The 12,755-nt window shown below is 70.1% G+C and overlaps 1 protein-coding gene across 9 annotated transcripts in view; it reads right to left on the bottom strand.

Moving 5' to 3' along the window:
- Positions 1–1,228: 1,228 nt before the first annotated feature.
- The window catches only part of COL18A1 (collagen type XVIII alpha 1 chain), a 74,761-nt gene continuing 63,234 nt past the window's right edge, over positions 1,229–12,755 (bottom strand). For 4 of the 9 annotated variants that reach the window (XM_041735261.1, XM_041735253.1, XM_041735259.1 and 1 more), the window contains exons 22-41: positions 12,416–12,445; positions 12,302–12,328; positions 12,045–12,107; positions 11,754–11,828; positions 11,226–11,252; positions 10,988–11,041; positions 10,505–10,579; positions 9,524–9,592; positions 8,818–8,860; positions 8,498–8,560; positions 5,574–5,617; positions 5,241–5,363; positions 4,836–4,989; positions 4,676–4,749; positions 4,280–4,411; positions 3,870–3,902; positions 2,940–3,191; positions 2,494–2,691; positions 2,139–2,254; positions 1,229–1,577 (exon numbers count right to left, since the gene is read on the bottom strand). In XM_041735261.1, the coding sequence (XP_041591195.1) occupies positions 1,364–1,577; positions 2,139–2,254; positions 2,494–2,691; positions 2,940–3,191; positions 3,870–3,902; positions 4,280–4,411; positions 4,676–4,749; positions 4,836–4,989; positions 5,241–5,363; positions 5,574–5,617; positions 8,498–8,560; positions 8,818–8,860; positions 9,524–9,592; positions 10,505–10,579; positions 10,988–11,041; positions 11,226–11,252; positions 11,754–11,828; positions 12,045–12,107; positions 12,302–12,328; positions 12,416–12,445 (1,866 nt within the window). In that variant the 3' untranslated portion in view covers positions 1,229–1,363. The remainder of the gene's footprint in view (positions 1,578–2,138; positions 2,255–2,493; positions 2,692–2,939; positions 3,192–3,869; positions 3,903–4,279; positions 4,412–4,675; positions 4,750–4,835; positions 4,990–5,240; positions 5,364–5,573; positions 5,618–8,497; positions 8,561–8,817; positions 8,861–9,523; positions 9,593–10,504; positions 10,580–10,987; positions 11,042–11,225; positions 11,253–11,753; positions 11,829–12,044; positions 12,108–12,301; positions 12,329–12,415; positions 12,446–12,755) is intronic. The other 5 variants (XM_041735255.1, XM_041735262.1, XM_041735257.1 and 2 more) reach the window with 4 other exon arrangements.

Below are 12,755 nucleotides of genomic sequence, written 5' to 3' on the forward strand. Positions count from 1 at the left end.
TCCCCTGTGCACCTGCGCCTGCACAGGCCCCACCGGCTGGGGTGAGGGCTCCCGAGGATCCGACTCATGATGACGAGCTGCCTGCAAGCCCAGTGGCCCTTTTTACTTGGAGCCTGAGAAGCACATTGCAGTTTGCAGGAGCAGCTCCTGGGGTTTGCAGTGTCCAGGCTGCAGGGCTGAGGCACTTGGGTCCTTGCCCACTACGCTTCCAGCACGGCTGCGGGTGGGGGCGGGACCCCTGCCGGCTTCCCCAGAGATGCTCAGGTGCACCTCAGGGCGGCCCCGACTCCCTCTGGGTGGCCTCCTCTGTTGGGGCTCAGCTGGGGGCAGGCGAGGCCATCGTATTTGCCTCTGGGTGTTTTTTTAAGATTTTTTTTTTTTTTAAGATTTTATCTAGTTATTCATGATAGAGAGAGGAAGAGGCAGAGACAGGCAAGAGGGAGAAGGAGGCTCCACGCAGGGAGCCCGACCTGGGACTCTATCCCAGGACCCTGGGGTCACGCCCTAGGCTGAAGGCAGGTGCTAAACCGCTGAGCCACCTGGGCTGCCCTTAAGATTTAATTTTATTTGAAAGAGAGCAAGAGTGAGTACAAGTGGGGAGGGGGAGGGAGATGCCTCGCTGAGCAGGGAGCGGGACTGGATTCCAGGACCCTGAGGTCATGACTGGAGCCAGAGGCAGACCTGTCACGGAGCCTCAAACGCCCCCCCCAACCTCTGGATTTCTGACCTCTGGTCCTGCAAAGATAACCTGGGACCTTAGCCCTGGGCTCAGTGGGTGGGAGTTCTGGCCAGCAGCTGGAGGGGAGGGTGGGGGCTCCAGGCCATTGGGGCAAAGCTGGGTAAGCCTTTGGCAATCTAGGAAAGGAGCCCCGGTCATAGGTCAGAGCCCACCTTGGGGGTGAGGGGCCTAGGCTGGGTCAGCTCCATGCTGGGTGTGATCTCATGGGCCTGAGGAGCCCGGGGTCATTGGTGGGGGAGGCGCCAATGTGGGCCCCCCCACCCCCCTGACAGCGCACAGCTGGGGACGAGGGCCCACTGCAGCTTCTGGAGCCCAGGGCTGGGTCCTGGGAGCGAGGGCTGCCCGGGGGCATGCACACCTCCCTCCCCTGCACGGCATGCTCCCCCCACCCCCCCACCCCGGGCTGCTTGGGGCCAGGGCCCAGCGAGGAGGGAGGAGGGAACGAGCAAGAGTCTTGTCATCAGGTTTCGTTTTAAACTTTGTAAAAAATACACTCTTTGGCTTCCTTTTATTTCTTGAGGGTTACATTAAACGTGACCGTGCAGGAAAGTGTCCCGGCCAGGCCCCCCGGGGGCGGCGGATGCTCCTGCGGGCGCCCCCCCGCCTGTCCGTGGGCCGCGGGCCCTACTTGGAGAAGGAGGTCATGACGCTGTTCTCGATGCAGAGCACCACGAAGGCGCGGCGGCAGCTCGCGGCCTCCTGCCCCAGCAGCCTGCCCGCCAGCAGCGACGAGGCCTGCCCGGTGGCCGCCGGGGCCTCCGTCCGCCACGTCTCGCAGTAGCTGTCGGTCAGGCGGCGCCCGCTGGGGTCCGAGCCGTGCCACACGCTCTTCTGGGGCCTGCAACACGCCGCGGCCGCGCTCAGCCCAGGCCGGAGCCCGGAGCCCGGAGCCCGGCCCGGGGCAAGGTGGGCGCTCCCCACCGGCCGGGGCCCTGGATGCGGAGCCAGGTGGATGGGGGCGTGGCCACAGGGGGCGTGGCCGGTGGATGTGGGGCGGGGCCACGGGGTGGGCGGGGCCAGCGGACGCGGGGCGACCGGGGGCGGGGCTGCTGGATGCAGGGTGGAGCCACCGGGGTGGGCGGGGCCACTCGGGGGCGGGGTGGAGCCACGGAAGTGGGCGGGGCCTTCCACTGGGAGGGCGCGGCCAGTGGGTGTGGGGCGGGGCCACTAGGAGGACTGGGGGCGGGGCTTCCACTGGGAGGGCGGGGCCACTGGATGCAGGGCAGAACCACTGGGGTGGGCGGGGCCTTCCACCGGGAGGGCGGGGCCGGTGGATGCGGGGCGGGGCCACGGAGGGCGGGCGACCCTGGAGCCCACCCTGGACCCCGGGGCGCCCCTCCAGGCCACACCCCCTGCCGCCGCTCCTGGGCGCACCACCCAGACCTCCTGGGGCACCTACCAGGCGGGGTGCTGCAGGACATCTCTGCCGTCGAAAGAGAAGATGCGGGCCCCGGGCTTCAGCTGGCCCTCGGAGCCCGAGAATAAGGCCTCCCAGCTGGGGAAGAGCACCTCGTCCTGGGGAGGGACGTGCGGGGGGCTCAGTGCCCCTGGAGCTGTGCGGCCAGAGGGGCCGGGCCCCAGCCCCAGTCCCAGCCCCAGGCCCAGCCCAGCCCCAGCCCCAGCCCCAGCCCCAGCCCAGCTCCAGCCCCAGCCCCAGTCCCAGCCCAGCCCCAGCCCAGCCCCAGCCCCAGCCCAGCCCCAGCCCCAGCGGCTGCACGGGAGGGCCCGGCCGCAGGCGGGGGGCAGCGGCGCACCCTGAGGTTGACGACGGGCACCCCGGTGCGGTCGGCCCGGCGCACGATGCTGTAGAGGTCCTGCAGCCGCGAGGACAGGAAGGCCCGGAAGGTGCCGGCCAGCCCCGCGGCGCGCGCCTGCTGGAAGCACTGGAAGTCCGCTCCCCGGATGCCTCGCATGCCGCCCGGCTGCGGGCTGTTCAGGGCCACCAGGTGCAGCTGCGGGGATCAGACGCGGTCCAGGCGGGTCCCTGCCCGGAGCACCAGCCAGGCCCCAGGTGGCAGAGGCCCTGTGCTGGGGGCCACCCCCCGGCCACCACCCCACCTGCCCCAGGGCACATCCCCATGCTCAGGCTCTGCCGCCCTGACCTCCAGGGAGACAGCCAGGGGCTGGGACCAGAGAAGCCCCTGGGAGCCCTGGTGGGCCGAGCGCTGGTGGGTCCCGAGCCACTGCGGGGGCCACTCACCACCGGCTGGAAGTCCTGGTGGGTGTGGGTGTGGACGGGCCCGCCAGTGGGGCGAGCCGGCTGGAAGTGCAGGTAGGAACCGTGGTGCGGGGCCCCGGGGTAGGGCTGGGGGTCTGGCAGGCGCGGGGGGCTGGCCAGGATGTCATCTGCCCGCCAGGGCCGCGCCGTGGCGTGGGTGGGCTCCCGCCGGGGGTATGGGTTGCCCTCGTGCAGCTGCACCACGGGGGGCTGCAAGGCGGCCACTTCATTGTCCTGCAGATGGAGAGGCCGATGGCGCCCGATGGCAGGGCCGCTGACACCCGGACGCCCCCTCCTCTGCACCCGGCCCTGCTCTTGGTCAACACGGGGCCAGCCTGCGGGTGGTGAGCTGGGGGGCGCCCACAGACCCTGGGGTGCCCCGGAGTGTTAGGGCAGCAGCGGGGGCAGCGAGCCCCGCCAGCCTGATGTCCAGAGCGGCCCCCAGCCGCCCGGCTCAGCACCGCGGTCCCTGACCCTCCAGCCGCCTCACCGTCAGACACCCCCGCCCTGGCTCCCGGGCCCTCGCTCCACCCCACCCACCTCACAGAGGCGGCTGCCCCGGTGCCCAACGCCTTCTGACCCTGCCCTCCGCATAACCGCCTCCCGCTTCCCCAGTACCAGGGACCTGCTACCTGTCCCCACCCCCCAACAGTGCCTAGCAGGTGGGAGGGGCCGAGACCCTGCTGAATGAATGAATGAATGAATGAGAGGGGACCCACTGGGCTCCACGCAGGGACAGACCCACAGAACCAGAGACACACGGCACCTAACGCAGCCCCGGTCCTGGCCTGTTTGAGGAAAGAGCCCAAATATCCGGGGCTCCATCCCCCAGGCAGGGGGCATGACCTGCCCGCCCCTCCCGGCCCGCAGAGCCCTGGCCGTCCTCCGCCTCCGTCCTGCAGCCGCCCTTACCGTCCCGCGTGGGAGTGGCACCCGCGCCTCCAGCTGGAAGAAAACGCAGGGGTTACCCGGTGACCCCTGATGCCCGCCCACCCTCCCGGGGAAGCTGGTGCGGCTGCGCCCCGGTGCCCAGGCCAGCACCGGGCACACAACACCGGACGTGCATCTGCTTTAAAAAGCGGGGGGATCGCTTCTCTGTAAACGTACAACGGCTCCGAAGACTAGTCCACTCGTTTGAGAGTAACGAGCAGTGTGGGTCACTCACCCCGCCAGGCGCCCGCCCCCCAGGACACGGACACCCCCGCTCAGTCCGCCCTGGGCAGCCAGGCACAGGGCTCCCTCCCGGCAACCCACCGCAACCCCACCGTGCCGCGGGCCAGCTTGGGAAGCCCTCTGGCCCCCTCTAGGTGCGGGGGACTCACCAGAACCTTCCGGAACCCGTTCCGGACCCGGACGTACAGCTCCTCCCTCTCGGCCACAAACATGAGCCAGCCCTCTGGCACGTCCGGCACCTTGTCCAGCATCGTCTGGTACGTGGCCCAGATGCGCACCTGCTGGAAGCCGCACTAGTGGGTCCCCGGCACAGAGGCAGCATCCGGGCTCGTGGGTGAGGATGTGGGCGCCTCCAGGTGAGGGACCCACCGAACACCCTGTGGCTTCGGGTGAGGCCCCGTGGGGAGGGCTGCTGGGGGCCCTCCCCTGCCCTCCTGACCCCCAGGCCCCCCACTTCTGCTTGGGAACCATCTCAAGCCACCCGTGAAACAGTCCACCCGCAGCCTCCGAGGGGAGGGTGGCCAGTCCGGGCTGGAGGCTCTTACCCCTGAGGATGTGCCCATGGTTCCAGGGGGGCCGGGGGGCCCGGGGGGCCCCGGGGGGCCGGGGACACTGATAGCTGCGAGAGAGAAAGCAGACATGGGGCACGCAGCCCCGGCTGGACGAGGCGGGGGCCCAGGTACCCACCCCCCTTGCCCGACTTACTCTGCCTGTAAGGGCCGGGAAAGGAAGGGGGTCCTGGGGGCCCGGGGGGGCCGGGGGGCCCGGGAGGCCCCCGACGCCCCTCATGGCCGATGCCAGGGGGGCCCTGAGGTCCAGGGGGGCCAGGATGGCCCTGAATGCTCTCTCCCTTGGGACCCTGGGGGTGGACAAGAGAGCCTGAGGGGCCCGGCGGCTTCAGCCAGAGGCCCTGTGGGGAGCAGCCGAGCCACCCGCCTCCCCCCAGGCCGCGGGCAGAGGTGCAGCCCCCCGAGAGGAAGGAGCAGCGCCCGCAGGACAGCAGGTGCCCCCCACCCCGACGCCGGGGGCAGGACCCGGAGGGGAAGCTCGCAGCCAGCTGCTGGGCCTCGCAGGCGTCCCTGGCCCCTGGGGCCACGAGCCCAGACTTACCGGGATGCCGGGGTAGCCCGGGGGGCCGGGGGGGCCGGGCACGCTTGAGCCGAAGAACCCGCCCCCCCCGGGCTCACCGCGCTCGCCCTTCTGCCCGGCGTCGCCTCGGTCGCCCTTCTCCCCCTGAGGACAGAGATGCTGGTCTGAGCCCGGCCCCCGCGGCCACGGTGGGAGGGCAGGGCGGACCCAGGAGCAGGAAGCTTCTGGAAGCTTCTGGAGCCCGTCTGGCAAAGCTTCTGGAGCCCGTCTGGCAGGCCTGGCAGGACCTTCCTGCACCATGTGGGCCCCGGGGAAAACTAAGTCAGGGTGGCGCAGGGCGCGGGTGTCACCCACCTTCATCTCAGCCCCGAGCTGGAGGAGGTCGAAGGGGAACTGGCCTGCAGGAGAGAGGGCCCGGGTCAGCCACGCGCCCACGCCCGCGCCTTCCTCCTCGCTTCCGCCACTTCCTTGGTGCCCGCGGATGCCCTGCGGGTTGTGGCCCTTGTCCCCAGGCCCCCGACACTTCTGTCAACGGCACCCTCTTTCCCCTCCGGCCCTGGGGTCGCACACCCGCCGCCTCCCAGACATGGCCCAGGGGGCGCGGCGCCAGTTCCGGGACCCCACAGGCTCCGGGAGCCCCAACCCGGCTCCTCGGCACGTTTAGAAGGTTGACTTCTGTCAACTGCCCTCCTGGCGGCGGCAAACCGCCCACCGGGCTGGGACGGTGGCCGCGCGGCCCCCTGGGGGCTGAGCTCGCTGCCCTGGTGCCTGTTTTATTTCCTCCTTCCCATAAATATGCAGCCAGAGTCCCCCGCACCCCCGCTCGCTGGGGCGCTCTCTGACCGTGTCCCCCCACCCCAGCGAGCCCCCCTGCGGCCCTGCGGGGGATGTGCCCGGATCATGGCTCTTTTCAAAGAACTGGCTCGATCCGTAAGGCTCGTCATTCACGTGGGGTCTGGCCTCTTTCTTCCAGTTAAACCTGCCCTTGTGCCCCGAGCCCGTGCTGGGTAAACCCCGGGGCCACGTGGGGAGCCCCCTGGTGGGAGCCCCCTCCGGGTGCCAGCCGCACCCCCTCCTATCCGAGCAGGTGCGCTGCTCCGCGGGCGTCTCCCAGTCTGACCTCCCGCTCGCTTGCAGCCCCGCGTGGGCCCAGCGGTCGGGGCGCTCACCCCTCAGCTCCATCTCCCCGCTGAGCTGCCCTCGCCCCTGCCGGGCGGCCACACCCCACCCCGGCCGCCCTGTCGTCCTCAGTCCTCCCCACGGGTGCTCCTGGCGTCCTGCAGCTCTGTGCTTAGGTGCAGAAATGGGGAGTTGCTGTACGTTCCCGGCGGGATTTCTCCTCTTTAATCCTTGTGAAGAGCTTGTTAGAGTTTCTGCAGCCTTTCCCGCTTTAAGATACTCTTGTCTGATTCCTCGCTCTCATGCACACACACCTGCATTGGTACACAGGTGCACACACACGCACAGGCGCATTCACAGATGCACACGTGTACACAGGAGCCCATACAGGTGTGCACACACACAGGTGCACACAAGAGCCCACACGGCTGCACGCAGGCACACACACAGGTGTGTTCACAGGTGCACACAGGAACCCACACAGGTGTGTTCACAGGTGCACACACACACAGGTGCACACAGGAGCCCACACAGCTGCACGCAGGCACACACACAGGTGTGTTCACAGGTGCACACACACACAGGTGCACACAGGTGTGTTCACAGGTGCACACACACACAGGTGCACACAGGAGCCCACACAGCTGCATGCAGGCACACACACAGGTGTGTTCACAGGTGCACACACACAGGTACGCACAGGGACCCACACAGGTGTGTTCACAGGTGCACACACAGGTGCAGGCAGGCACACACACAGGTGCATTCACAGGAGCACACACACACACATGCACACACAGGAACCCACACAACTGTGTTCACAGGTGCACACACACACAGGTGCATCACAGGAGCACACACGCACATGCCCACACGCACGCAGACGCACGGCTTGCCCCCCGCAGCTCCCTTCCCAGCCGAGCGCCTTCCCGTCCTGCCGCGGTTAGCTGCGTCCCGTTTGCGGAGCGAGCCTTGCAGGCGGCACGCGGTTGTGCTTGCGTCCAGCCGGCTGCTTCGGTGGCAATCGAGTGCTCAGGGAACTCGGGGGCGCTGCGCTGACAGACTTCACCCCGACTGTTCTCCTGCCTACTTCCTGCGCGTCCCATCTGCCCCTTGCCCTCTCCTCTCCGGCCGCCTCCTCGGTGCCGTTCTTCCTGTGGCCGTTTTAGTTGCCGGTTCTCGTCCCTTCTCCGCTCATCCCGAGGTGGCAGGTGCGTCCCGCCCCGACGCCTGACGTGGACGAGGGCCAGCCCGCCTCGCAGCTCGGCCCCCGGGACGCATACCCCCAGCATCACCTCCGGCTCCGGGAAGGGCCCCCCGCTCCCCAGCCCCCCCCCCCCGCCCGCCGCTCATTCCCACGGACGCCCGGGCCCAGGGGCTGCGGCTCTCCAGCTCTGTCCCGGAGAGGAACCGGCTCTTCCCACAGGTCCCAGCTCCCCACAGACGCCCTCACCTCGCCCTTGCCCCCACCTTAGCTGGCCCCCCGGACGGCCTGGCTCGCCCGCCACGTCCGCCCCTCTTGGGTTCTGGGCAGTTCTGGCCGTCGGCCTCAGGGGCTCCTAGACCCTGGGGAGCTCAGGGGTTCCCTCCTGGCAGCCGTCTGGGGAACGTGGGGCTTGGTCTCCACCCACAGGCCTGTCTCTGACCCGCCCTCGCCCTGAGCTCAGCCCCATCCCTGCAGGCAGGCCCTGCTCGCAGCCCTTATGGGCCCGGCCTGTGGGGGCCCCAGCTCTGCACCTTGGATCCGCTAGCTCCCCAACGTCCACACCGGGGGTCCCGGGATCTCAGCAAGGGAAGGGCTGGGCAGAGGGCTCACCGTCCAAGGGAACGTCTGAGGGCCAGGCCTTCACCCCCCACCCCGGCATGTGGCCTGATGAGGGGTAATGGAGGGCCGTCCCGAGACCCCCAACACGCCAGGGCTGGCCCCACTCCTTGGTGCGCAGCCAGGGCCACCTGTCCTCAAAGCCCTGGGTCCTGGCCCTGAGGCTTGTGGGGCCAACCTGAGGCCTTAAACCCAGACTCAGCACCACAGGTCCTGTCAGGGCCCCATGAGCCTGGACGGGGTCTCCTTCCTCCAGGAGGGCAGCCAGGTCACCATGGACGCAGCAGCACCCCCCCCCCACTCCGCCCCAGCCCAGGGCAGCCCAGAGCATCGTCACCTGGTGGTCCTGGAGGGCCCACGTCTCCTTTGTCACCCTTTGGTCCAGAAGGCCCCTGGTGCCCTGGAAGGACAGAGACCCGGGCCCGTTATGGAGTGTGTGCCCTGGGGGTCCCGCCCAAGGGTCTGCTCCGGGGACAAGGCCACTCCTGCAGGGTGCGCCAGCCGGTAGGACGAGGCCGGGGAGCCGGGCCAGCGTCCACTGCTGTCCAGTCAGGCTGCCTGGGAGGCCGCCCTGGAGGGCCCGGGGGTAGGGGGTTCACAGGACCCATGAGGCCCCGCGTCCCGCCCTGGCTGCCCCAAAGCCCCAGGACCTCTCACCTGGCAATCCTGGAGGTCCGGGGTGGCCAGGCTCCATGAATGCCTGCAAAGAAGCCAGTGAGGAAGGTGCCCTGCAAGGTGAGCCCCCCACGCGGGGCTCCCAGGGCCCAGAGGCCAGGCCCGCCGTGAAGCCACACGGATGCTCCCCAGGGGTGCAGGCCACGGAGGGAGAGCAAACTGGGCTTTGGGATCAGGAGCCCCACTCACGATGTGATCAGCCCCTCACGGTTCACTTAATGGGGCTGAGCCTCAGAAAACAGGGGTGTGTGACCCCCCCCAGGACCACGGGGCTTGAGCCTCAGTCTCCCCAGTCCAGAGAGCCCCCCCATCTCGCTTCCCAGGTAGAGGCTTGTTTTCTAACAGAAAACCTACCAGGCACATGGGCCTGGGTCCCAGTAGCCACCCTCTGCTGGAAACTGGGCTGTCCCCTGGCTGGGGGTCAGCACCCCCCCTAGAGGTCAGCTTCTTCCTAAGGTCAGGAGCCCCCCCCGAGATCAATCCCTCCCTGGGGGTCAGCACCCCCTTACAGATCAGCCTCTTCCTGGGGGTCAGCACCCCCTAGAGGTCAGCCCCTCCTAGAGGTCAGCCTCTTCCTGGGGTCAGCACCCCCTAGAGGTCAGCCCCTCCTTGGGGGTCAGCACCCCGGGGGTGGCACTGGGTAGGGCCCGTGAGGAGGAGGGTGGGGAGGGATCTTGGCAGGACTTACGTTGCTGTCATAGACGGGAGTCCCAGGAGGGCCTGGGGGCCCCGGAGGCCCTGGGGGACCGGGTGGACCCTGCGTGGGAAGGACAAGAAGCCTGTGAGGTCCACGGCCAGGCTGTGACAGGAGCAGGGCAGCAGATACAGGCAGGAGCGTTTCTAGGTGTTTCCATAAAATCAGACGACTGAACTCGGGGGGACAGCACAGAGTCAGGAAGCACCCGGTTCACTCTGGTTGTGGGTCTGGGGGACAGAGCATCTCCCAGAACGTCCCTTGGGCGACAGGACTGGACGTGGGCGTGTCCCCGCGGGAAGGGGGCTCCCCAGGGGCGGCGGGCGGGGCTCCGAGTGACCCTCCGTTCATTATTCACAGAAAGGGGACAACGCGGAGGGACCGGGCGGCACCAGGAGGGCTTCTGAAGGGGCAGAGCGCGGGAACCAGGGCGGGTGGGCTGGGCGCCGTCCCCACGGTCCCCCCGCTGCCCCACCGAGGCCGGGCACGGGGGGACGGGATGCGGCTCGGAGGTGGGGTCTCGAGCCCCAGAGAGGCCGCTGCCGGCGGGGCCCAGTCCCAGCGGCCGCCGTGTCACGTCCACCCTGAGACTCCAAAGTGCCCAACGGACCCCAGCGGGGCCTTCCCGCCGACCCCTGACCTAGCAATCTCACGCTCCCGCAAACTCCACGGGAGGAAGAGGCCCCGTGGGGACGGGCAGCGAGGGCCCAACCACAACGGTGGGGACGGCTGCGTGGGCGGCCGCAGGACCCTGGTCCACCCCACCACCACGGGGGCTCACGGCTCTGGGGGGGGCATCTCCCTGGGAGCCGGGCCATGGGGTCGCCACCGCGGGCAGGGAGGGCCGTCGGAGGCGGCCGCACGGGCTCTGTGTGCACGCGGTGGGGTCCTCATGTCACAGCCCACACAGTGTGGTCACAGCGCACGGCCCCTCTGTGCCCCCGGGGGTGCCGTCGCCCCTTGGGGGACACTCACCCTCATACCGAAGCCGGCGCTGGCCTGTCCTGGCTCCCCTTTCTCCCCCTTCAGTCCGTTCATCCCAGGGCGACCCTGGGGCAGAGCAGAGGGGCAGGGGCTGCGGCTGCTGGCTCACCCTGGCCTCCGCAGCTCTCCGTCCCCACCTGGGGTCTCCATCCCCACCTGGGGTCTCCATCTTCCTGACCTGGGGTCTCCGTCCCCACCCAGGGTCTCCATCCCCACCCAGGGTCTCCATATCCCTGACCCGGGGTCTCCATCTCCCTGACCCGAGGTGTCTGTCCCCACCCTGGGGTCTCCATCCCCACCCAGGGTCCCCTTGGCCCCAGCCCCTCAGCCCCAGCCATCAGTGGGCAGGCTGGGCCTCCCTGGGCTTCGTCCTGGGGAGAGCACTCCTCATGCAGGACGGTCCCCGGGGGCAGGACAACGGCAGGGACTGCCCGCCCCGCTGCCCACGCGCGGCCCGAGGTCCCGGGTCCTTACCGGCCGCCCAGGGAAGCCGATCTCTCCCTTGTGCCCCGGCCGCCCGTAGGGACCCTGCAGAAAGGAGGCGCCACCTCCCAGGTGAGCAGAGGCCAGCCCCCCGGGTCTCCGCCCAACACCCGCCTCTGCCTTGAAGGTGCCCCTCAGGATGTACGGGGCCACCCGCGCCCCCTCGGCGGCCTCGCGCCCCTGCAGGCTGCGCCCGGCGTCCGCCGTGGGGAGGCCTGGGCCTACTCACCGGGGGGCCTCGGAAGCCGGGCTCTCCCTGAACGGAAAAGCAGAGGCACCGTCAGACGCCGCACCCCGGGGGTGCAAGGACCACCCCCCACAGCCCCTGAACCCCCGGTCCGGCTCCGCCGGGGCCCTCCCAGAGCCTGGGGGGGCGGGGGACCTGGCACAGGCCCCCAGCCCAGTCCTGAGGGAGCAGGCTGACCCCTCAGCCGCCCCGGGACCCCCAGCGCTCCGCAGGGCGCTCAGCCGACAGGCGGGGAGGACCAGGGGCCGCCCGGTGCCGGTCGGGTGGGCGTGCAGGGCTCTGAGGACCTCGAGGACCTTCCCGGTGTGGCCATGACAGGGACAGACAAGAATGGGCAAGGGGCCCCGGGTGCAGAAGGTTCTGGAACCTGCTCAGGAGCAGTGCTCACGCCTGGGCGCGAACAGGCTCCCCTCGGGAAGACAGACCCCTCATGCTCTGTGCGTGGCCCCTGGAGACGCCCCCTCCCCGGCCTGGACGAGGGGAGCCACCCCAGGCGCCCCCCACGCTCACCTTGGCCCCCTTCTGGGCGGGGGCCAGCATGCTGCCGTCGGGGCTGAACGCCGGGCCCGGCTCGCCCTTCTCGCCCTGGAACGGGGTGGGCGGCGGCGTCAGGGAGGCTCCGGGGAGGGGTCCTCACCCCGCACTCAGGGCACCCACACCCCAGAGCAGGTGCACAGCGAGCGGAGGTGGGGCGTCCCCGCGGGGCCTCCCGGGGCCACAGCGAGGTCACGGCTCTCGCGTCCATCCCCCCGGGTCACGGAGGGGGGCCGTCCCTGGGCGGATGGCGCCCCAGCCTCTCACCTTGGGCCCTGGGGGGCCCCGCTGGCCTTTGGAGCCCAGATCTCCCTTCGGCCCGGCCGGTCCCTGTGGGGGGACAGGCGGGCATGAGGGCCACACGCAGACCCGGACCCAGCACGGCTGTCGGGGCACCGGCCACACCTCGCCCCGAGACCCCCGCCCCCCGAGTCCGCCCCGGTCCCCGGGGGCTGCTGCCCAGGACCCGGACGGTCCCCCGGCCTGGCGGGCACCCTGGGGCGCCGGGCTGAGCGGCCACTTACAGGAAAGCCCGCGTGTCCCGGCCGGCCCTGCGGGGAGAGGGGCGGGTCAGGGCGCGGGGTGTGGGGTGCGGGGTGTGGGGCGCGGGCTGGGTGGCCCCGGGCCGCCGCACCTACCTCGGGTCCCGGCACGCCTGCCGCCGCTCTCTGTGGGCGCCGCGGGAACAGCACCGAGCGGGAAAGGGAAGGACAGTGGTTCCCGAGGAGGATCCGGCTCCTCGCACGGGGCCAAAAACCGCGCAAATGGACACAGGAAAACCGCCTCGACGTCCCCCGGTCAGAAGGGGAGGCGCCCGCTGGAGCCCGCCCCGGCCCGGAGAACCTTCTGGACACCCTGGGGCTGTCATCTGCGGCCTGGGCTGGGGGCCCGAGCCCACCTGCCGGCGTCGGCAGCGCGCGAACCGAGGGGACCCGACGGGCGGCTCCGCAAGCCTTGCTCGGCGACCGCGGGACCCGC

This window comes from Vulpes lagopus, chromosome 20 (assembly GCF_018345385.1).
Source record: "Vulpes lagopus strain Blue_001 chromosome 20, ASM1834538v1, whole genome shotgun sequence".
In the NCBI taxonomy this organism is placed as follows: Eukaryota; Metazoa; Chordata; class Mammalia; order Carnivora; family Canidae; genus Vulpes; species Vulpes lagopus.